The sequence below is a fragment of the Danio aesculapii genome, chromosome 22 (genome assembly GCF_903798145.1).
Source record: "Danio aesculapii chromosome 22, fDanAes4.1, whole genome shotgun sequence".
Classification (NCBI taxonomy): domain Eukaryota; kingdom Metazoa; phylum Chordata; class Actinopteri; order Cypriniformes; family Danionidae; genus Danio; species Danio aesculapii.
The window spans coordinates 35,697,134-35,721,595 of NC_079456.1; the positions used below are offsets into that span (position 1 = coordinate 35,697,134).

At 40.2% G+C, this 24,462-nt stretch overlaps 1 protein-coding gene across 6 annotated transcripts in view; it reads right to left on the bottom strand.

Annotated features, from left to right (window-relative positions):
- Window positions 1-24,462, bottom strand: part of LOC130216718 (ephrin type-B receptor 3-like) — a 79,625-nt gene that overhangs the window by 4,839 nt on the left and 50,324 nt on the right. Inside the window, exons 3-15 of one of the 6 annotated variants that reach the window (XM_056448603.1) lie at window positions 17,796-18,468; window positions 14,463-14,618; window positions 12,741-13,076; window positions 9,778-9,902; window positions 9,248-9,410; window positions 8,517-8,625; window positions 7,525-7,577; window positions 7,292-7,414; window positions 6,004-6,251; window positions 5,496-5,711; window positions 5,261-5,410; window positions 4,979-5,172; window positions 3,142-3,297 (exon numbers count right to left, since the gene is read on the bottom strand). In XM_056448603.1, the coding sequence (XP_056304578.1) occupies window positions 3,142-3,297; window positions 4,979-5,172; window positions 5,261-5,410; window positions 5,496-5,711; window positions 6,004-6,251; window positions 7,292-7,414; window positions 7,525-7,577; window positions 8,517-8,625; window positions 9,248-9,410; window positions 9,778-9,902; window positions 12,741-13,076; window positions 14,463-14,618; window positions 17,796-18,468 (2,702 nt within the window). Of the gene's footprint in view, window positions 1-3,141; window positions 3,298-4,978; window positions 5,173-5,260; window positions 5,411-5,495; window positions 5,712-6,003; window positions 6,252-7,204; window positions 7,427-7,524; window positions 7,578-8,516; window positions 8,626-9,247; window positions 9,411-9,777; window positions 9,903-12,740; window positions 13,077-14,462; window positions 14,619-17,795; window positions 18,469-24,462 lie in introns of all 6 variants that reach the window. The other 5 variants (XM_056448601.1, XM_056448602.1, XM_056448600.1 and 2 more) reach the window with 5 other exon arrangements.

Genomic DNA, 24,462 nt, shown 5'->3' on the forward strand with positions numbered 1-24,462 from the left:
TTTTTTTTGGAGTGTAGGCTTTAGACAATATCTTAAAGGGATGGAAACTAAGAATCTTGTTATCAGTTATTCACTCTTTACTTTGAAGTCTAATTATCGTCCGGTGCATTATGATTTGGCTTTAGTAAATGACAAAAAAACACATGTCTTAAAGGGGCAGTTCACCCAAAACTGAAAATCTCATCATCATTTATTCACTCTGTACTTTTATTTTCTCTATTGAACGCTAAAGAAGATATTTCCAGTCTTATTTCACAGTATTTTCCTACTACACTACCTGACAAAAGTCTTGTTGTCAGTCCCAGTTGTAAGAGCAACAAATAATAACTGGACTTCTAGTTGATCATTTGGAAAAGTGGCAGAAGGTTGAAATCTGTTGAGCTGCATCCCAATCTTCACAAATACTGCAGAAGACCTACTGGAACTCGCACGAACCCAAGATTCTTACAAAAATCAGTCAAGTTTGGTGAAGGAAAAATCATGGTTTGGAGTTACATTCAGTATGGGGGCGTGCGAGAGATCTGCAGAGTGGATGGCAACATCAACAGCCTGAGGTATCAAGACATTTATGCTGCCCTTTACATTACAAACCACAGGAGAGGGCAAATTCTCCAGCAGGATAGCGCTCCTTCTCATACTTCAGCCTCCACATCAAACCCCCTGAAGGCAAAGAAGGTCAAGGTGCTCCATGATTGGTCAGCCCAGTCACCAGACATGAACGTTATTGAGCATGTCTGGGTAAAATGAAGGAGGAGGCGTTGAAGATGAACCCAAAGAATCTTGATGTACTCTGAGAGTCCTGCAAGACTTTATTAATCAGTGATTTGAGTCATTGCAGAGATGTATGGATGCAGTCCTCCAAGCTCAAACACAGTCAGACACAATATTCATTGTTTTTCCACAGCAGCATGACTTTATATCCTATTCTGGACATTATTTCTGTTACGCGACAAGACTTTTGTCTAAGCAGAGTCAGACCTTACTGTCCTAATGAAATCATTAATAATCAAGACATGATCATGTTTTATTGTGGTAAAATAAGCGTAATCTAGAGGCCTTTACCTTTCATATAAGCCACTTCTGATACCAAATGATCAACTAGAAGTCAAGTTATTATTTGTTTTTCCTAAAACATGGATAAGCGACAGGACTTTTGTCAGGTAGTGTTTGGAAGTCAGCGAGTTTTCAGCTTTCCTCAGAATAACTTCTTTTGTGTTCAACTCAGAATGGTTTGGAACCACTTGAAGGAGAGTAAATAGTGAGCAACTTTTCATTTTTGGGTGAACTGTCCCTTTAAAAAACAAGTATTATAACACATATTCCAAGCAATGTATTTAGTATAATTATATTTGCATTTAAACAGTACGCATCTCATAATTCATGTGAAAAGGTCTTAAGAAAAACAAGAGAATTTCTCTTACTTTAAGAATTGTCAATATATATTCTTAAATATAAAAGTCTTGAAATCAGAGACAGCATGTTAACTTTATACAAGATTACTGTATGAATTAAATCAGGATCAGACATGTATAGATATATTTGATTTCAATAATGTGACCAATCAAAAATAACAATGTATTTTGTCATAAAGAACAAGAATAAGGGAGATTGAGATTTTCTCTTCTTTTTTGATTGGCAAGCTTCATTAGTCAAATAAAATCTTTTTTTTTTAAATTCTGGTCTTAAATTATGTCTCTGATTGTTATTAAGCTAAATTTGCAGGTAAAATACCTAACCTTGAGCTGTCCAATAAAATTCACTTTTAAAGCCATCATGACACAATCTGATCTAGCATAGTAATTTAATCTTAAAAGCAGATTTGGCTAGAAGTAAGATTGCAACATTTGACTAAATATGGAGTTTTTGCAGTCGGCCGCATGATTTCTACGAGAGAACAGAATTGAAGTCATTCAAGACTCCCATGGGAATGTAGCCAGGTGAGTTAATCCTTTAGCAAATTGTTGCTAGTTTGAGCAAACAGAAACAACCCCACCCTTTGGCTACTGAACTGAGACGAGTCTGTGGTGTGCGAAGCCAGTTCTCAAACTTGAGGCTTGTTAAGAATTCGGTCAATGATTGGCGAGGTTTTGCACCTAAGGCTACCAGATGTCACATTTCGCACGAGGAAAGCACTATTAGCATAACCACAGATATGACTAGGAGTACTATTGCACTGCACAAACCGACAGTCATTATACTGTAGATTGAGTGTGGTGTAAAGGTTACCACAGGCTTTATGATAAAAATGCTTCCTGTTGTTTTATTGGCTTGGGTAATCTTATCCCTTCGTGGGGTTTAGTTTACACAGCAACATGCAAAGCTAAAAGCTAGCACAGTCTCCTGTTTACTTTTTTGTACCTTCTGATAAGCAAAAGCCTGCAAGAGGACAGACGTTGTGAGGGAACAACTGGCCCCGTGGCGGCCCCCAGTCTGTCTGCCCTTCTCATCTCTACAATCGCACAACATTAGCAGAGTAATTTCATACAGCGCGAAAGTGTTTTCTCTCTTTTTCCTCTGTTGGTCCCATCAAGCTAACAACGTTGGATGAAATGATAATGAATGGAGCCCATTAGGAGAATTACTAGTCATTAAGAGCACGAGAAAACCAACGACTGGTCCACCTGTCAAGTTGCCAAATTGAAACAAATTACCCTGCCTCCGTCCTTTATTAAGCTTTAATGGGTGTGATGAATTTATAATTATTTTCTTTATTAGTTTATTTGATCCCAACTGCTCTCTTCACATCAGTCTAGTCGTTCAACACGGTGACAAATCGTGGATTTCGTTTTTGGACAGTGACCTTTGGAAAATTCCTTGTTCGTGACATTTTCGGAGGATGAAATGCTAACGTCAACTAAAAGCGAGATTAGGGAAATTATCACATGCTCAAAAGCTTGATCACTAACTCTGTTCTGATCAATAACGTATTGATTTTTCAGTTTGAGACTCATTGTCTCTTCATTTCCTTCTGAAGTTCTGCTTTAGGCAGTTTTTAGGCTAAAATCCACATCACAAGCTGTATTTTTAAAATAACCCTTACTCATCCTTTTCGTTTGATCAATTAAAAGTTGAGCCATCGCCTTGCGGCCAGATTAACATGAAACCGAATGGGGCATTCCAATAAATGGACCAGACACTCACTCTGCAGTCATCTGGGCCACCAAATCAAAAGAAGCAAAGCCAGCATTGAGGAAGTTGTCTCTGTAGCGGCTCATCTTGATGGCATCCAGCCAGTCACCCACAGTGGTAAAGGTGGTGTAGTCAGGCACACAGCGGTCGAGGAGCGGCTGGGAGGCCCTACAGGGAAAGAGAGGAGTGGAGATAAAAAGAGAGAGAGAGGGTTAGGTCACGCCAGGCCTCCACCACCGAAACCTCACCCCCAAACCCCCCACCACCACCTCTCCGGGCCTGTAGGGCCTGAACCTGCCACTGTGGCTCATTGGCTGGAGACATGCAGCGGCCCGTCAGAGAGAACTTGAGGGAAGCTGTGGGTGTGGGTCCGACAGTTTCTTGACTTAATACGTGTTACCTAACCATTTATCAATATTTTTATGGTGCAACACATTTTTTAATACAAAACATCCTTCTTATGCATGCCTTGATAAACCCAAGTAGGATTCACATTCTTTTCAGGTCCTATTGTGATCTATATGGGTAAATCCCTGCTTGCACCTAAGCAAGATCCGTTTTGCACTTATAGCACAGCTACATTTAAAGGCATGCACAAAAGAGGCCATTTTAAATTAGATCAGACTAAACCAACAGAGACCAGACTTGATCTATGCCCAGATTTGGGTCTTAATAACTAAGAGTGAGGTCTGAGACAAAGTTTGAGAGCAAAGACACTCCTGTCTGCAAGCTCTCTGCACTGCTGAACCTAGCTGTCTTTTGATGGCATTAGATTAATTAACAATTAAAAGCATAAGAAAAAAGTTAATAAGAACAGAACAGAGGCTCTATTGAGGACGAGGCCTGTAGATGGATGGGAAGAGTGATTTTTAATAAGCTCCTGCCTTTGGGGCTGAAGGGTTTGTGGTCATTAACCTGGAAGGCAGCATTTCTTAATGGAGCATTGTTAGAGCTGGCCTGGCTCTCACGTCTTTGGGACGTTGACTTTAATTGCAACATAGGGAAACTGCACAAAGAAACCAAAAGGACAAATATCCCTGCATAACTACCTTCAACTCAGCATTGAGAGAACCCACTGACTAATTAAACCATCCAAAGTTTAGTTAAGCAATGGGTCACTGACAAAAGTACAAGTATCTAATGTTGAAACAACCAAAGCCCATCTCTCAGTCTTTCATTAAGCTCAGCAGGCAAGCCACCTCTCCGTTGGCCCTTTTAAAATCTCGTTACTTGCTAATTAAAGCCATTCCCATCTCTGAATTGCATTAACTAATTATTCTTCCTTTATCCTCTGATCACTGCAGAGCAGACAATGCGTCGCCTACTGTTTCCTCATTGTTAAAAACCTTCCCCCAGGACCTACAGCCCAGAGGTAGGCACCCCGAGTTGGGTCACAACCCCCCTGCAGCTTATGGCTAACAATTACTGTCCAACTGAAACAAAGTCTGCCCAGAAATGCTGATCAATGAGCAGATTTTTGCTACATAGTGAATGACATCTAGAATTCAGCTTACATCATTAAATAAGGGCTCTAGTAAGTATAGACCCGAGCAAGCATCTCATGCAAAACAATCGATAGCCCTGTTATGGTGCAATTAAACCAAATGTTTTATTGACTGAAGGTCATCTTAATTTCCATAACGTCAGAGTTTCTCAGCTTACAGTATTGTTAGTCAATTGAAAATGATCTAAAAATCAATGGTCTCTTAATTCAAATGCTTCAGTAATGTTGGCATAATTCTGAATTTGTAATAAGAGAACTAGTTTGAACTCTTTAATGCTGCCTATTTAGCTGAGAGGATAAAATCATAGCAGTATTTTGGCTAAGTCAGTCTTTGTGTGCCCTTACCCAGAATGTGTACTGGTGACCACCTTAAGGCTGGCGGCATTGCGAATTAGCTTGTCCAGGGTGTTGACAATCTGAGAGAATTTAGGTCTCAAGTTTCTTTCTTTCACCCAGCAGTCTAGCATGAGTTGATGCAAAGCAGTAGGGCAGTCCATGGGTGGGGGCAGTCGGTAGTCCTGCTCGACTGCGTTGATCACCTGTTGATGGAAAAAATAATAATTGCCCATTGTTTACACTCACATGAAGTTGAATAGAGGCAAAGCACTTCCAATGAAGGAAACTCACATCTTGATTGCTCATGTCCCAGTATGGCCGCTCGCCATATGACATCACTTCCCACATCACAATGCCGTAGCTCCAGACGTCACTGGCTGAGGTGAACTTCCTATAAGCAATAGCCTCTGGGGCTGTCCAACGAATAGGTATCTTTCCTCCCTACGATTGCAAGAGCGAACCATGATTATTAACTTCAACTAGACATTAATTCTTATATAATATTAAAGAAGATGTATATGCTTACCAATGAGCTGGTGTAGGTGGGGTCAGTGGGGTCATCCTCCAAGAATCGAGAAAGGCCAAAGTCTGACACCTTACACACCAGGTTGCTGTTGACCAAAATGTTGCGAGCCGCCAGATCTCGGTGCACATAGTTCATGTCAGAGAGATACTTCATGCCAGCAGCAATTCCTCTTAACATACCAACAAGCTGGATGACTGTAAACTGTCCATCATTTAGCTGTAGAAGAAAGTAGGACATTCACACACCCATTCATAACAGAAATATTCAACTTTGTTGAAAGAGTAAACTTTCCAGAATGTGACTCATCAGACAGCAGAATAATGTCACAACAAGGAACTACACTATTTGTGAACAGGATTCAGGAAGTTAAGGAATTTTTTTAAAGAATTAGGCAGGATAATTGTCTAAAACTTTATTTATTTATGATGGTTTTAACTTCCTCGTGAATTATTTCAATATCAACAAATGCTCTGAATGAAACTTTAAAATGGTAGTAAGCATCACTAACCCGAAGAAAGGAATCCAGTGCTCCGTTCTCCATGAACTCAGTGACAATCATGACTGGTCGACTTTTCGTCACCACCCCTTCCAGGCGGATAATATTAGGGTGATCAAACTGGCCCATGATGCTGGCCTCACTCAGGAAGTCTCTTCTTTGACGTTCCGTGTAGCCTGCTTTTAGAGTCTTGATGGCCACAATGATCTCACGCCGTCCAGGGAGCTTCAAGCGGCCACGGCACACCTCTCCAAACTCTCCTACATTGGTAGTAGACAGACAAGAAAGAGGAAGAAAGGGTGGAGTGGAGAGAGGAGAGGGAAGAGTGGAGGAGTGTGGGAGAGAAAGGGGAGAGGGACAGTTACTGGTTAGAATCAAGGAGCCAGGGGGAAGCGGGGGAGAGACAGCAAGAGAAGCCAGGGCTAAAGGTGATGCTATTGGAGTGTATCCAGGGGTGAGGGAAGGGGTAGTGTGAGGTCAGCAATGCTTAAATTGGAAAGGCTGTTGAAGGGTTGTTGGGGGTTGGGGTACCAAAAAGGAAATGGGTAAAGTAAGGCAACGGAGGAAGGGGTAAAGGGCAGAAGCAGTGGATGCTAGGGTGTGGAGGGAGTGAGGGTAGACATGTGGGAAGAAGGAGGCGACAGAAGCTTGGGAGGATTGGACGGCTTGCGTCTGTAGTCTAAGCCAACGTGTAAGCAAGTGCAAGAGAAACAGAGGGATCAGGGAAGGACATGGTAGGGTGTTCATCACTTTAGACAAAGCTAAGAAACAGCAGGTTCAGGTAGCAGCGTTAGATGTTAAAAGCCTTGTTTGCTGGAGTCTCCCATGGAGCTACTCAACTCCATTCCATAACAACATGGCTTCTTACTGAACCAGAATCCTACTTTTCTTTCTTTTTTAATACTTAGAAACCATATTCTAGCAATAATGCTATGATCCATACACTTTACAACACAAAGGGGAGTGGTCTCAAGGGCAGGAAGGAGCACCATGGATGGAGAAATCAACAGGTCATAGGATCAGGAGGACAATTAGTTGTCCGAGAGATGTCGTCAGGCTCAGGACAGGCTTGGTAAGTTAGCAGGAGTGGTAGCTCTATAGTTAGCTCTGAAGGTAACCTCAGAAGCTCCATTTTGTAAGTAAAGCTGTTAGAGACGTTGGTAAGGTGCTATAAGGGACTGGATTTTGGAGCGGGATGAGTTGATTTAAGTACCGCTTGAGGTGAAGTCCTCTAAAGGTATGGCCTGGGTGTGCCTAGCTGTCTTCCCCCTGTTGCTCAGGAGCTTTTGGTGTTGGTTACCTGCGCCAATGACCTCCTCGATTTTCACACAGGAAACGTCAATCTCTTTGGCAAACTCGCGGATGGCCTCATTTGGGTCCTCGTAGGTGAATGGGTCAATGTAGACCTTCATCCCCGGAGTGACTATAGGGGATTCAGTAGTGCAAATAGCCGTATGAATCACACTGTCATGATATGCAATATTTTTAGTATTGTGAGTGATCAGAGGGCAAATAAACTCTATAGAGACTTACTGTATTGTTGCAGCTTTTCTGTGTATTCAGATTCTGAGCCATTACGTTGCTTCCTGTGAACAAAAGACAATGCAGTCATTTACAAAAGGTTGATGACAGACTAACTAAATATAGGGAAATAAGAATTTTCTAAAGGACCTGTTTTTCCCAGCCCCTTCAGGGACATAAATTGAGGTCAATTCAAGAAGGAGAGTGATATGAAAATTAAGAGAACAACAGATTCAGCCTCCAGAGACCCCTGTCATTTCAGCTGACTAAATGGTAGAAGTCAAATCTACATGAAGACAGCTAAGAAAAACAGTAGCAGCATTGTTGTCTTGTTCTCGTTACATGCCAAAGAATCTTCACTGCTTCATTCTTTAATTAATTCACGTATCCCAAATTCTTCTTCCACACTTTCTCCACTATCAGTCCATTACATGAAATGCAATTTCAACAAACCCAACCCCCCTCTAGTACATGTTAATGCAATCCCTTTGTTGTCTAACTAGTAACCGGGCCAATAATACCCGCTGGTGATTTGTATCTCATTTCCAATTCAAATTCAGTTCCGGAATATGCCAAGGCCTACAAGTTAAGATACTGAAACACACTGTGTGATTGGAAAGAAAGAGAGTGCAAATTGAGAATTTTAGCATGATAAGGCTTTAAATACACAGATGGCTTGCCCCTCAACTGAAGTGATGGGAGGGTGGCCACAGGATGGAAAGTGACTTTGCCAACAATCACCAGCACACTGTGGAATTCCAATGTAGGGCACATGTACATTTGAGACCACTGGCTGCAGTTTACAAGATCCAAAATTACTGACAACCTGGAATAAAACTACTTCTCATAGTGCCTGATGCTACATCTATTAATTGACATTGGCATTATGGGTGACCTAAATTACGTACTCATTTAGAGTTCTTTGTTGTTTTATAGGTACATCTAGTAACTATTAACATCTAGTTGCATATAGTTATAAATGCAGCAAAAATGTTGTTATTTACCTAAGGCAGACAATAGCAATGACCACAACAACAATGATGAAGACCAGTCCTGCGGTCAGAGAGCCTACAATGAGGGGTAACTGCTCCTGTAGCGCCTTGTCTGCATCAGCTGTGAGATAGAAACACAAAATATATTTCTCATATAGCATTTCTAGGACTACTAAAGGCTGATTTATACTTCTGCATCAAGCGCATGTGTATGGTCCGGTGCAGCCTTCGCGAGGTCGCACTGCCCTCGCCATGGCTGATGCCGGCACTGATGCGCACCTCAAAAAATTTAACTACACATCGCAATGATGCGTAGCGCAAGCTCTGTGATTGCTTGGCTTGGTAGCTGTGATGAGTGTGGGTGGTGCAGAGAGCCATGAGCCCGATGGAGCGAGTGTTTAAAAGTGTCGAGACCCGTGAAGGAGTTTCAGATGGGAACTTTTGTTTTGTGTTTAGCTTATGATTACAGTTGTTGCATGTCCACCATTCCCACCTCTGAATGGGTGAGTGTTAGCTACTTGTAACGTTCAGAAAAAACAAATTACCCGTGAAGAAACGACTGCCAACTAGCGTTTCAGAAGTGTTAGTGTTATTGCAGAGAAACACAAAAGCACGCAGAACTATAAATGCACGACGCAAGGAAGGTGCCGTTGGTCATGTCGATCACTCGACGCAGAAGTATAAACCAGCCTTAATGCACATGTTCCTCTTAGAGTCATGCAAGTATTTTAAGTTTTTCTTACCTTGATGGTTGGTGCCAAAATCTGTTGGGCTACTGTAGCGGCCATACCCTGCCACCGTTCGGGCTCGGACCTGCACCACATAAGGTGTACCCGGCTTCAAACCATCAATGCGAGCATAGCTGTGCTGGGCTGTCATAGTGTGGGCAATAGCTTCTCCCTGGTCCTGTGGGAACAGTGATAAACCAAGCCATATAAAACCAGCCAGCACCCAAAAGCAAAAGTCTGGCAGCTTTGGTTTAATCTGTCAGTACAACACATCAAACACGGAGCAGATATGCCTGGCCCTTTCTTCTGCTCTATGCAAATCCTCCTGCCTCCATCCCTGCCAAGCTCAGACTGCCTCGCGGTATCAGCGTTCAAAAGGAGGGGATGAATCAAGGAAGGAGTTAGGGAGGAGAGCGTTAGGTACGAGAGAGAGAGGAAGGGTTGATGCCGTTGTCAGGATGAACGATTATGTACAGAGCAGAGGATGACAGTGGTGGAATTGTGACTGAATGCCCCTCGCTTCATTGACTTACACTGGCTCTTACCTTCTCATGGTATTTAATCTCGTAATCCAAGATGATGCCATTTGGTTTTTCAGGGGGGAGCCAGGAAAGAGTCATGGTGTTGGCCGAGGCCCCCGTCAGGTGGACAGTAGGAACTGCAGAGGGAGCTGTGTGGGGGGGAAATGAGAGAAATCCAATTTTAATGAAAGCATTTTTTTCACATTTAGAGCATGCTCACATTCAGGATTACCAAAGAGCTGCTTTGAAGTCTAAGCATCAGACCGCTCTTAGTCCTGGGCCTTTTGGGGCCCCAGCCTCTCGAACTACACAGACAAAATATATTCTGAAGTTTTCTGAAAAGCACCATAATAGACAAACCGGCTCAGTATCTGGCAGATCCAGTCCACAGAGCTCACCACACAACATACACACACATGCAAATATGTGTATGACTGCACACACCCTCTGTCCCTTTCCTAATCTCTTGTGACTCTGATATGCCACATTCCTACCATGTGTTTTCTAAATGTAAAGCATGTTATATTTAATTACTCTAATGTGTAAACCTATTGTTCCTTCAATGTTTTTACTGTAATACTATAAAAAAAAGTATATTATTACTATATTACTGTGAACCAATGAAATGAAATGAATCGCCAGTGTGAAAATAGAAGTAAAATGGTTGTATTATATTAAGAAGATTTTTGGATAACACACAGTTGAAATACGAGCGGGGATTTTTCACCCATACATTCATGTTCTCACAAGTTCCTCCATAGCACCTTACTTATCTTGGCACCTAGCTTAACATAATCTGTACTGTCCCCGTTTGTCCTCAGACCTGATGTTGCCGTCTCCAGTTGCTGATGTTATCGCATTCCGTTCGCACACTATAGTAGCTCTTAACATCCCCTACTTTCTTGCCTCTGTCTCCCTCTCCCTTACTCTTTCTTTGTTAAAAGCGTTTTAATCCCCAGGTCCGGTTGTTTGATCCTTTCCCTGCTAGCTCTTATTATTCTGTCTGTCTCTTTGTCCGACTCCCCCGAAAGCTCACTCTCCCCCAACCCAACACCATCAACCTCCTAACCTAGGCCTCGCTCAGAAAAGCCTCACCCTGAAGACAATGCTCCCTGGGCAGCCTGCTAGCTTACTCTCACCCCGGGATTAAGGGGCCTCGTCCTGCGGAGACAGTGGAAGTAACCATGACGCCCCTTGAGCTAATGGTCCATATTTATTTTTTGTCTTAAAAGGTGGATGAATATTCAGCCACAGTCCTGGGAGATAATCTGATCACAGACCCTCATGAATTTTTTGAACCATGGGGGTGGGCTGCTGTGTGGGTGTGCATGTCACCCCAGGATTGAATCATGTGCAACATGAGCACGGGTCATATTACAATGCCTGTGGTCAATCCCTGATAGCAAACAGAGGCATTCTTGGAGCAAGGCGCTAGCGTAAGAGTGCTAAGCAGAGGGTTAAGCTTATGCATGACTCTGAGAGCTATCATGAGAAGTCCAGTGTTCAGTTCAAAACTTGAATCACACAATATAACCCATTTTCCACAAAGTTAATGCATTACCATATATTACTAACCCAGCACACTCTAGTCTAGAGTAGCTTAGCTACCAAGCATCATAGTACCACTCACTGGAGTCAATGTATTCGAGGGCTGAGCTCTTCAGGTAGAGTTGTGGGTTGAAAGTATCTTAGGATAACCCATTACCCTTTATTATTTCAAGCCAGAAAGCATGTGCCTTTTAGAGAATCCTTTTTGTGACCTATTAGAAATCCAAATTAAAGTTGACACGATCAAAATGTACTCTTCCTACTTTATATTATCTATGTATATAGTAGTGCTTGCTATAAACAGTGTATCTTTAGTCAAATACCATAACCTTGAAACAATATTTTTTGTCTCCGTCTGAATATATCCGCTTGTAAAGTGTGACGTCATGCGAATCGGCTTCTGGGTCCAAGCGCTCTATCAAACTGAATGGGGAGACTCATCAAATGGTAATAATAAACGTTTACAAAGCACTTTAATACTTTCGAAAATCACGATCGCAAACAAACCATCATTATACAATAACTTGCCTAATTACCCTAACCAGCCTAGTTAACCTAAATAACCTAGTTAAGCCTTTAAATGTCACTTTAAGCTGTATAGAAGTGTCTTGAAGAATATCTAGTCAAATATTATGTGCTGTCATCATGGCAAAGATAAAATAAATCAGTTATTAGAAATGAATTATTCAAACTATTATGATTAGAAATGTGTTGAGAAAATATGCTCTCCATTAAACAGAAATTGGTGAAAAAATTTACCTGGGGGGCGAATAATTCAGGGGGGCTAATAATTCTGACTTCAACTGTATGTCCATGCCTAATATCCGATGGCCAAAAAGTTATTAATTTTTTATAAATTGTAAAAATGTTGGTATTTGTGATGCAGCAAGTCCAGAGACTGTTGTGTACACCATGATTTCATATAAAATTCACTTTAATGTGTGATGTGGATTAAAAAGTGGCCATAAACTAATATTTTCTCAATTCAAATGAGTAGCGGCTTGGACCCGGAAACAGTATTCTATACGTCACCGATACGTCACGACTTAAAAAGCGGATTGAATGCCTTTAGGGCGGGGCTATCAGTTTTTTGGGGCGGGGCTATCAGTGTGTGTCTCTTTTCTGCCATTCATTCATCCATTTGTCAATCTTCCTACATTTTTGTTAGCAAAGCCCATCTTCCAAAGATCTAATCGGCTCCCAAATGATGAAATCATCCACATCCCTACTTTTTTCTAATTACAGGACTGTTTCAATTGGATAATAAGGGGGAAAGAAAAAGGGCAGTTCTAACTCATGAGGACTTTAGGCTGGTATCTGTGTTTTAAAACACATCAGTTGATTTCTGGCTCATAAATGCTGGTTATTACAGTAACTGGCAGACTGAAAGACATCTTGAAACAGACAAGAAAAATTATATATATAATCATTAAACTCACCAGCCTGGTTGGTAGTGATGTTAACAGAGGCAAACTGGGGTGCATAGGGACTCTTGCTGGATACTCCATTGACGGCTTGGATCTCAAAACTGTACTGGGTGTGAGCCTGAAGGTTTCTGATCGTCACGTGTCTCTCTGTAAGCCCAAGGTGGCGTGGAGAGATGTCCACATTGTCATCACACCGTGTGCAGGTGCCACGTTCGGGAAGACATTTCTTACAGATGACGTTGTAGAGAAGGTCCTCTCTTCCACCTTGGTCACGTGGCTCACTCCATTCAAGTATAAGTGATGTCTCGTTTACACTGGAGATAACATTACGTGGCGCTGACGGCACAGCTGCAAGAAATAAGTGAATAAAATCATGTTTGTCTCGAGTAGACGCAATTAAACATTTCAGCCAGTTCAGTGAATGTTGTATCCAGGTCAGTTGATAATAAAAACCTTGTCAAAAAGACTAGCCTACAGTGGTTTTCCAGTTTTAGCTGCTTTAAGTTTATTTCCCAGAAATTTTAAATTGTCATCAGTTAAACAAAGCTGGTTTAGCTGCTTGGCTATCTGATTTTCCCATCTGGACAAATCGACAAGTTACCCAAACCCAGTGGTGCCCAAACTCCATCCTGGAGGACCGGTGTCCTACAGATTTTAGCTCCAACTTGTCTAAAAACACCTGCAAGGATGTTTCTAGAAAGCTTAGTAAGAGCTTGATTAGCTAGCCCAGGCATGTTTGATTGAGGTTGGAACTAAACTTTGCAGGACACTGGCCCTTCAGGACCAAGTTTGGGCACCCCTGCCCAAACCCTAACAAACCTACAATAGCATGCAGTGCTTGAGAAGATGAAAACTGCATTTTAAATGTTTATTTCAAGCACAAAATGGTCAAAAATGAGGCTTCATGCACACTCAATGCAGATTAAGTGCTTTCAAGTGAGTAAAATGAAGTTGTCCCATTTGTGCTGCTCATTTTAACATCATAGCTGTGGTGCCCACTTGGGAGAGCATTTTTGCATCAATCTGTTCAGAGTGCTGGTATTAAATAGAAGAAGGAACATTTCAAAGCAATCCCAGCCATTGTCGTGTTTTGCTGTCAGAAAATAAGATTTGCATATGGATGAACATACAGTGTGAGCACATATGCAATGTTTAGATCACAGGTCTCAAATCCAGGTCTTGAAGGGCCACAGCTCTGCACAGTTTAGTTCCAATCCTGCTTCAACACACAAATGTGTCAGACCGAAAACGCAAGCTCATGCAACAAGTTTCGCAGTTCGCTGCGTTGGAAAGTTCAAGCTTGGTGAACTCTGACCTGCGAAATTGCATCACACGATTGCATGAGACCAATCGAAGATCAAAACATGACCTCTCTGGACAGAAATTTAAAACATGGACCAATCCCTCGCTTTTTTAAATGTCTAATCATCTTTTCGCATCGCTGTACAACAGAATTTCGCACGCAAAAAGTCTAGTGTGACCACAGCATTACCTGTAGGTTTCAAATAAGCTTAAAGGACGCAATTAGTTTGATGTGGTGGGTTTAATTAGGGTTAAAGCTGAACTGTGCAGAGCTGCGGCCCTCGAGGAACTGGATTTGACACTTTTTAAAGCAAATATTAAAGTGTTTAAAGTAGTTTCAAAGTATTTTGATGACAAATAAACAACACTGCTTGTTGTTTGGATGAGATACTGGTGGACAAAATGGAGATTGTAGTTGAAGGAGTCACTCACTGGTGCATTCTGAATCAGGTGAGTCACTGTCCGCCCGATAGTAGCCTGTCCTGCAGGAACAGATGCTGGCAGCTCCAGAACTCGTCCTGCTGTTTGATGGACACGGGGAACATAACCCTTCTCCTTGCTTGGACTTAAAGGTACCTGGACTGCAAGCTAAAAAAAGAAATAATTTTCAATGTCAGACATATTCACACCAACGATACGAAATTTGAGTATTGCCTCCAACTTTTCATTGTATTGAACAGCTAAATCAATAGCAATTTCCCCTGTGCAGTTAGCATTTGGTGAGATCTGCTTGCCTTAATTAACTTCCTTACTTTTGTTTTTCTTACCCACAGTATGCACTAATCCGTTCCATCTCGGCATTGTAAAATACGAAAGCATACAGGTTCTTGTGTACGTTTTTTTGTTTGGCACTGTTAATTTGCTGTTGCTTTCCTCCAGGGGAAATAACCCCCTCGTGACTAGACAAGTTCCAACAACATACCCTGGCCTCACATAAACTCCCATGCGCACATGCTAGCCGTCAACTACAATTACAAACACATGCCTGTTAGTTCCAAACAAGAACACTTTTCAAAATGAACTCTTTCAATCAATACTCGAACACAGGGAATGCCGACGTTTTGCCACAGGAAGTGTCCCTCTAAGGTAAACAAAGGACGTTGAAGGCTACGAGGGAAAGTGTGAGCTGTTATCTTATGAATACAAAGATTAGTGTGTCATTCACAGGTCTTTGACCCTCGTGGAGCTCTGCCGGCACCATTTACAGAGATTGTGTACACATTTTATCGCGTCTACGGTAAATGCTGAGGTGCTCGTCTGGCACACGATGGCATTGTGATCTTTCTGTTGAAAAAGTCACCCAATTGTCTTAGGATCAATGAGAAAGTTGTTTGTTTAGTAACCGTAGAGGAGTCAGAACTCAACCTCTGAGCCAGTAGTTACTGGTTATCAGTAGTCATTTCAGCAACTAACGCTTAGAAACATCAAATAATCAACAGCTGCCGCATTTTTCAGGAAATTGTTTGAACATCTGGTTTCTGTACTGATAGCGTTCAACGTTTCACACACCACTGGTGATGTTCCTGATGTCACCTTCGAAGTTCCCTTTTCTCAGAACGTGCAATGTTGACACACGGTTTCATTAGCGCAGTGAGTCTGTTAACCAAGGGCTTATTTATTTAACCATTAATTAGGGGAGGCCAGATGTAGGTAGTGAAAAGGGAACATGGAAAACGGTTCACATAGAGATAAAGATGAAAGGGTGTAGGCCTTGTGAATCTGACTTTATCGCACATAACGTATCCCTTTAGAGATTAATGAGTCCTCAGTGTTTTGCCTCACATTTCAGATGTACATAAATCAGCTGAAATATGGTGGAGACAAACGAGACCATCTAGCTTCCAGCTCCCGTGAAAGACCGCTTGAAATTCCCCTTCAAAAAACTCAGGCTGTTTTCTGAAGGGTTGAAAGTGCTGATTAATCGCTTCCAAGAAGGTAAGAAGTCAGCCCTTTCCTTTCATCCTCATCCTTCCTCTAGCAGCACTCCTGACAGAGTGAGAGAGAGAGAGGAGAGGAGAGGTGAAAGAAAGCAAAAGAAATGCAAATCCTGTGGCTTTTTTTCATGAGTTCTCTTACTTGTGCACTCTCTCCAGTACAGTCTATTCCTCACACTCTGTTGCCCAAACCTTCTCCACTCTCTCCCTCTCTTATTGAGAGCAGAACATGGGGCTTAAGGGAGCGATTAGAATTTGTGGTTAAATTGGAAGCGAGGAGAAAGAACGGATAGGGGAAATATGGAGCGCTAAAGAAAAAAAGGGTATCGTCGATTAATATTCATGTGGATGTCCTAACTGTGCTCTGGCAGGGTATTAATGAGACCAACGGCCTTCAGATGAAGGCGAGCAAGAGAGAGGTGACAGAGAGATTTATCCCTCCTTTAGTTTCCGGTTGACTTGATTAGAGAACATTTTATCAGGGCACAGCCACCAGGGCTTTCACCTTGAGCCACCAAAAGCAAACAAATGAGTTTTTAACTGTACATCAGCCAGTCCTGACGACTACCTTTATTCCCCACATGTATAAACACCTTTAAAATGTTGGCATGAGTAGAAAGGTTCTTCATTACTTTGATGACTATACACAATTTATCTATGCCACAGCCGTATCACCCTGCAGCCCAAGACCAGTTGCTCACTGAAGCTAAGCAGGGCTGAGCCTGGTCAGTCCCTGGATGGGAGACCACATGTAAAAACTGGATTGCTGTCGGAAGTGATGTTAGTGAGTCAAGCAGAGGGTGCTCAACCTGTGGGCTGTGTGAGTCCTAATGCCCCAGTAAACGTGAAGGGGACGCTATACTGTCAGTGCACGCTGTCTTTCGGATGAGATGCTAAACTGAGGTCCTGACTCTCTGTGGTCATTAGAAATCCCAGTGCACTTCTTGTACAAGAGTGGGGGTGTAACCCCGACCAAATTGGGCCTTACCCATCATGGCTTACATTGTGTACTAAGACAGACACAAAATAAAAAGTTGCTATTTTCTAGGTCAATGTGTTTAGAAACTATACTCTCATTCTGGTGTAAAAGTCTAGGAATTTTGCTGCCATACAATGGCACAATAATATTACGCAGTGCAGTAGTTACATGTTTAATTCTAGGTGACTTGTAAAATGGGCCCATTTCCGAACAAAAAGTTTTCCTTTAACTCCCAATCCCTCAGTATGAACAATTATAGTAATGCAGTCTTCAAACACTGCTAAAACTCCTCACAAATAATTTGCTGTTCAATTTCCCTTGTTTACACCGGAGGCTTTGTCTTTGTAGTTCTTATAATGTGTTGAAACCAGCCGTCTCTTTTGTGACCTTTCACTTCTGGTGCCTTGACTGTCAGGATTACTTTTCTTTCTCCATCTCGTGCTCTTCATTAATGTTTCACTGCAGTCCTTGCCCTTGGTCCGCAAATCGATTCCGGTCTCCTCTCACTCCCAGCTCTCCATTTGACCCTTGACCTCCGGCTGTCTACTCTGCTCACTTTCACTGCGGCTATGTTACACGCTGGCTTAATTCACCTCAGTCCGAACCTGATATGTTTTTCATCAAGACTGCTTCTTTCTCTCAGCAAAATGTTCCACTCTGATAGACATACTGACTGTTTTACTTATTCATTACTTTGCAATGCTAAAATCGAGGTCGAATAACCAAATTTGCTTTTGGGCTAAACACCTCAATAAAAAACACTGTGATTTGTCCATATGGCTTAATGTGATACTGTAAGATAAGAAATACTGCACAGCGAGAGAGATTAAAAATATATATATCAGCACTCACCTTGACACTGTGTCTCCTTAACTGCAGGCTCAAACCCAGCCATGCAAGTGCAGGAACCCACAGGAACCATCCATTCTCCGTCTCCATTGCAGTAGAGTTTAAGAGGGACAGAAACCTCCAGAGCGTTTGGTACGCAAGTCCCAGGGGCAATGACTAGTGACGTGGCCTCAGCGCCAGTGGCTGTTTCTGGGAAGACGGCAAAATTGGCAATGGTTGTGGAACACTTCTTGTAGAAAGCCCGGACGGAGATTAAAGACATGCAGGCGCCCAAGTCCTGGAAAGCCAAATAAAAGCCAGCCTTGGAAAGTGGACCAAAGCTGCGGATCTTGGTGTTGACCCGACCAGATTCCAACATAGAGAAGCTCTCATCCGGAGCAATGGTGTCCACCTTAACGTAAGGGTTCTCCATCCAAAATGGACTGGTGGCGGTGGCTGAATCCGAGTCGGACTCATAGTAGAACAGATTGAAGGTCTCTTTACATGATCCTGGAATGTTGGGAATGCTATTGCAGTCTCTCACAGTGAACTTCATCTCCACGTAAACGCGGAGAACGTCCTTCCGAGGGATGAAGTCGCTGCGAAGCCAATTGTTCTGGTTAAGTTCACGAACGTTGCACACTTGGTACGTTCGAATGGGGTTCATGGCATCATCGTAACCGCTAACTTCCTCCCACTGCATTAAAAAAAGAGAGTATTGTAAGTCACAGATATGAAACAACACACAAGTTCGCCTTGACAATGTCCGTTATATACACTGCATGCAAGGATTATTCTAGGGAACGATAGCAATAACAGATGTTTTATCTAAAGTGTTGCACAATACGCAATATTGTCAGTATTATAAATGAAGCATTCTCATTGTGATGTTATCCAGGGCTTTAGAAATCTGAGGTGTATGCTGCGGAGGTACGGCAGGCAATAAATTGCTCTTTCTGTGCTAAAGCCCTACGCACCGCAGCTAAGAAACAATATAACCGAGGGAGCAAGCCGAGAAAACGAGTGAATGAAAGAGGGGAAATTAAATTTTGTGCTTTTTGCTTTTGTGCCTTTTTTTTTTTCAATTACACATCGTGCGTGGTGTCATTAAGTGGCTAGCGGCATGCTGGTCTTTCATCTGCATTCACCAGTTCAATGAGGAAACCTTCCTGGGCAAATTCATCAAAATTAGCATGGAGTGTCAGAACTCCATTGAATAAAACAACGAGTGGATGTTTACCTCATACCTAGAGCGTGGAGTACTCTCTGCATCACTTCACAATCAATTACAGTTCAATTAAACCATCATGATTACATTGTATTCATGCAGATCAACAAGCTACGCTTCATCCTCTACCTAAGCCGCTTCTTTCTTATCTGCCGCAATTACGAGTTTTACGCCTTTTGAAAATACCAGTGAGCTGTTTCTTCAAGGAGATGATTGCTATTGTGCTAATAAAAGAGTTTTACGTTAGCGTGTTTATAAGGTGTATACAGGTCATGGTGTCAGCAAACAGATGCTTTGAATGGAAATGATGCTATTTGAGATGAAATGAGCAACACCGTATTACGTAACAAGGATTTAAAGAATTTAAATGTTACTAAATGAATTACAGATTGTGTCCTATTCACATTAAAGACAAGGTCATGTGGTCGTTTAAAGGATACTAATATTGTGTTGCAGTCCCCTACATGAAATACATCTAAAGCCAGAAAACATAACTGCTTTAATATTGCGATAATTTTACAATGATTTCGGTACGATTCATTTGAATCAATTCGATGCTAAATGTCTAGGAAAAACCCTTCCTTCCATAATCCAACTCTGCTCTGATTGGTCAGTCTTTTTTTTGACTGGTCTTCCCATGTTGGAAATTAATTTCAGAGTGTTCTGATGTTGTGGGCAACATTATTGCTATGCAAATGAGTTACTTTTATCAAGTTGTTTTGCAACTAGCAAATAAATAAATATATAACCACTCATTAAGGGCAGATAACACCGAACACCAGAGGCGCCATTTTGAATGATTTACTAACAACAGCAAGTATTTTGCGTGCTGCTTATGCGCTCTGCTGCGCCTCGCGTTCTTGCCATTGTGCATTGTGCGCTCGCATTTGAAATAAAAGTCAACTCTGTGCGGAAAAAGCGTGTTACGTCAGTCGCGTCTTTTTCATTCTCCAATCAAATGAAAGCATCGGCAGGGTTTCCATTGAGGTGACAGCAGTGTTTGCATTGTCAAGACGACTACAGAGACTTTTAAAGATGGAGGAGAGACTAGTGGTTGCTGTTTTGAGTTATCTGGAACTGTATAACTTTACAAATCTCGAACATCGCAAAATTACTACATAATACAATTATAACAACATCAACAGCAACACTCGCGCACAATACGCAGCTGATTCAGTGCTTGCCTAGCGATACAAAAAGCACATCGCACTTCTTTTTTTTCTTGTCAACAAAAAAGGAGTGGTGCGTCTCACGTTTTTGGAACGTAAAAGCATGTTCAGTGTGATCAGCCCACTAAGCAAATTCAAAGCTGACTCCTTCTATTGACAGACAATATTTTATTTATCAATCACTTTTTTATAACAACTCTTATAGACTGTTTAAAGGTCCAATTAGACCCTTAGCATCTTATTTCAAAAATTCTAGTAAGAGTTTGAACATCACAATGATATTAGGCAGCACAGTTACATAGGTGGGGACTATTTTTATGCTCTGCGTAATAACACTGCAGCCATGGTACGGCAGCAACGTTTCTTGATTATTACGCCAGAATGAGAGTATAATTCCTAGCCATATCAATCTAGAATATAACTGTTCTTTTTCTGTCAGTTAGTACACGATGTAACTACAGAAGTGTCATACTTTAAATAGGAAAGCTAGGGTGCCACTGATTCAGGCCCTATGACAGCAGTGGGGAGGTGGAGACGGTGCCTTGTCGCGAACTAAAGTGTAGTGTATCGCATTGTAAAGTGCAGGAGGATTGAAGACTGGGCCCCCTAATAGTAACTTTGGGAATCATACTTACTCCTAACCATTTTTTTTATCCATTCAGTAAATCTGCAGGTCTGACGGCAGCACTTTTAGCTTAGCTTAGCATAGCTCATTGAATCAAATTAGACCATTAGCATTAGCTCAAAAAATTCAACATAAGACTTTGATATAAGGCAGCACTGTTCCCTAGATGTAGACTATTTTCAGGCTTTGTGTAATATCATTACAGCCATGGTACGGCAGCAAAGTTTCTTGATTATTATGCCAGAATGAGAGTATAATTCAACTAGAGTATAATAACAACTTTTTATTTTCTGTCAGTCTTAGTACAAGACATAACCACAAAACAGTCACATTAAATATAGGTAAGCTGGGGCGTCGCTGATTGAAGACTGGGCCTCCTAATAGTAACTCTGGGAATCCTCCTAACTCCTCCTACACCCTTAACGGCGCCCCTGCTGTCGAAAGTAGTCAATCTTTTTTGGAATCTTTAGAATAGATGCTAATGGTCTAATCCGATTCAATGATTTATGCTAAGCTAATCTAAAATTGCTGCTGCCAGACCCAGAGAATGGTTGATTATATTCATTAATAACTGTTTAACTCGACAGAAGGTGTAAAATGACAACAACAGGAGTGTTCCTTTAACATTCTCTAAGGGTAAACCACTACTTTGACCATTAAGAAAGCCAACCAGAGACCTTGGTTTTCTTAAACAAATAGCATAAATAAAAAAAAAAAAAGAGTACGCTAAAGGATCAATTACTGCAAAAAGGGGAAAAGAAAACATTGTGGCATCAAGAGATTTGTTGAGAGAGTAGCGTAGTGTTTGTGAAGAGGTGAAGTCTTTAATTAACACAGAGATATGGATGTTGTGCAGAAAGGCCATTCATCCAGATGGGCCCCAGGGAGACGGGGCTTCCAGAACTCTCTGCTTTATCACAGTCTCTGAGCCAGAGCTATGGAGATCAATAATAAGCATCAGGTCAATGGGACGGGAGAAAGAATGGGGCGTAAATGGGCATTTAGTTCAGTGGAATAAATTGCTGACTGCAGGGGGAAGATGGGAATGAAAAAGCGGACCACACATTGCACTGGAGACGACTCTTCTTGCACGCAGCAATTGATGCTCGGTTCATTTCCGCTAGGCTCATTTTCAGACTACAGATGGCTTGCTTTGAGTTATTTATGCCTGTTAAACTTTGATATGAGAACTAGGGCTGCACAGTGTATCGTTTCAGCATTGATATCGCAATGTGCGCAGTAGTTACATCGCAAGATATGCAATGTTGAGTCTGAATTATAGTCGAGAAGAACCTATGAGATTCATAGAGTCACTGCTAGGTTTAATTATAATTGCATGAGCTTTAAAGGCCTGTGACTGACCATTTTAAGAGAGTTTATTCATGCACAAAACATTGTGATGTTTGAAGGTGTAATAGAGAAGAATTATATTTAATTATTTATATGGGGAAAAAGTTGTCTTTCTTAGAAATTTTGTCTCGTTTCTAGTCCAAATATCTACATTTCAAAGTGAAAACAGGACTATTTTACTTACCCCATGTTTTAAAGGGGACCTATCATGCAGAAATCACTTTTATAAGGGGTTTAAACACAGTTGTGTGGCAACCGTCAGTGTTTATATCCAGCTTCTGATGTTACAAACGTACTCATTTTATTTGTTATAATCAGACTTGGTCAAAACAGTCTGTAGAAACACTTTGATTGACATTTCACTTTGTATGATGTCATCAGAGGGGGAAAGCCCTGCCTATTTGTGACGATCTCTCTCTCATTAGCATAGTACGCCAGTCTTGTTTTTGAATCTGCCATTTTGCTGACACACAGGCAATTGTAGCTCCGCCCTCTTTTGAAAAAGAGCACAATCTAACTTGAATTTAAAGCGACAGTCTCCAAAACGGCACAGTTCTTCTAAAGGTGAAAATATTTTTACTTGTTCAAAGAATTTAAGATGTATATCGAGATTCGATAAGCATTTTTTTTGCATTGTGATTATTCAATGTCTGCACCTGAATACTGTTAGACTACCCAGAAAACTGTCAAATAAATCTGTTCAAACTGAAACTGTGTTCATATCGCAGTATTTAGCACATAAGAAATGTAATATTGCAAGATAGGATTTGTGCAATATTGTACAGCCCAAAAAACATATTTATTGCGTTTTTTTACTGCATATCTTCAATTCATTGGATATGGATAATGGCCAATTAAGCCAGTGGGTCAAACTCATAAAAATAAATAAATAAATCCACAAAAAACAAAATGAATACAAAAATAAATACATAATACATGTATGGATAAATAAATAAATAAATAAAAATACAAATAAATAAATTAAATAAATAAATAAAAACATAAAATAATAAATAAATAAAATACAAATAAATTAATTAAATAAATAAATAAATAAATCCACAAAAAACAAAATGAATACAAAAATAAATACATAATACATGTATGGATAAATAAATAAATAAATAAATAAAAACATAAAATAATAAATAAATAAAAATACAAATAAATAAATTAAATAAATATATAAATAAATAAATCCACAAAAAACAAAATGAATACACAAATAAATACATAATACATGTATGGATAAATAAATAAATAAATAAATAAATAAATAAAATAATAAATAAATAAAAACATAAAATAATAAATAAATAAAAATACAAATAAATTAATTAAATAAATAAATAAATGCACAAAAAATAAATATATAATTAAATAAATAAATGAATAAGTAAATAAATACATATATAAAGAAATAAAAATACAAACAAAAACACAAATAAATACATAAAAACATAAATAAAAAATATAAATGATTAAATAATAAAATTAATAAATAAAAATGCAAATAAATAAATAAAAATAAAATGAATACAAAAACAAATACATAATACATGAATACATACATAAAAACATAAATAAATACAAATACAATAAATACAATAAAAATACACAATAAATATATGATTAATTAACTAAATAAATGAATAAATAAATAAACAAATAGACTTCAGCTTTACGATGAATAGCTTTTTTACAGCATTTCTTCGATTCATTGGGCATAAAACACTGCTGTGTAACGATGGCTCGTGTGATTCATTTATAAATACGTACGTGTTGTTTTTATTCATCGTTGTTTTGCGAATTAGCAGGTCAGGTTTAAGCTACAGCAGGTTGCTGTGTTTATGTTTCCTTAATGTCATTACAGTCTGTATTTATCTGTGTTTATTTTGCGGGTTACAGGTGTCAGGATAATGACTTTTCCTTCACGGAAGATTAAATGAGAAGAGAAAACAGCCTGCTGAGTCAGACTGGGATTTGGTCCAACGTTTTTTGTCCCTGTTTTTATTATCTGGGCACAGTTCCCGTTTCAGTTTTCTGGGTGCGACATACCATTGAACTCGGTGTCACACGAAATTAGATACAAGCGCAAAGAGAGATACAGAGGCTACCATATATGCCGGTGACAAAATCTAAAACAAACAAATAAATAGATAAATTAATAGACAAACAAATAAATAAATAGATAAATTAATAGACAAACAAATAAATAAATAGATAAATTAATAGACAAACAAATAAATAAATAGATAAATTAATAGACAAACAAACAAATAAATAAATAAATAGATAGATAGACAAACAAATCAAAAC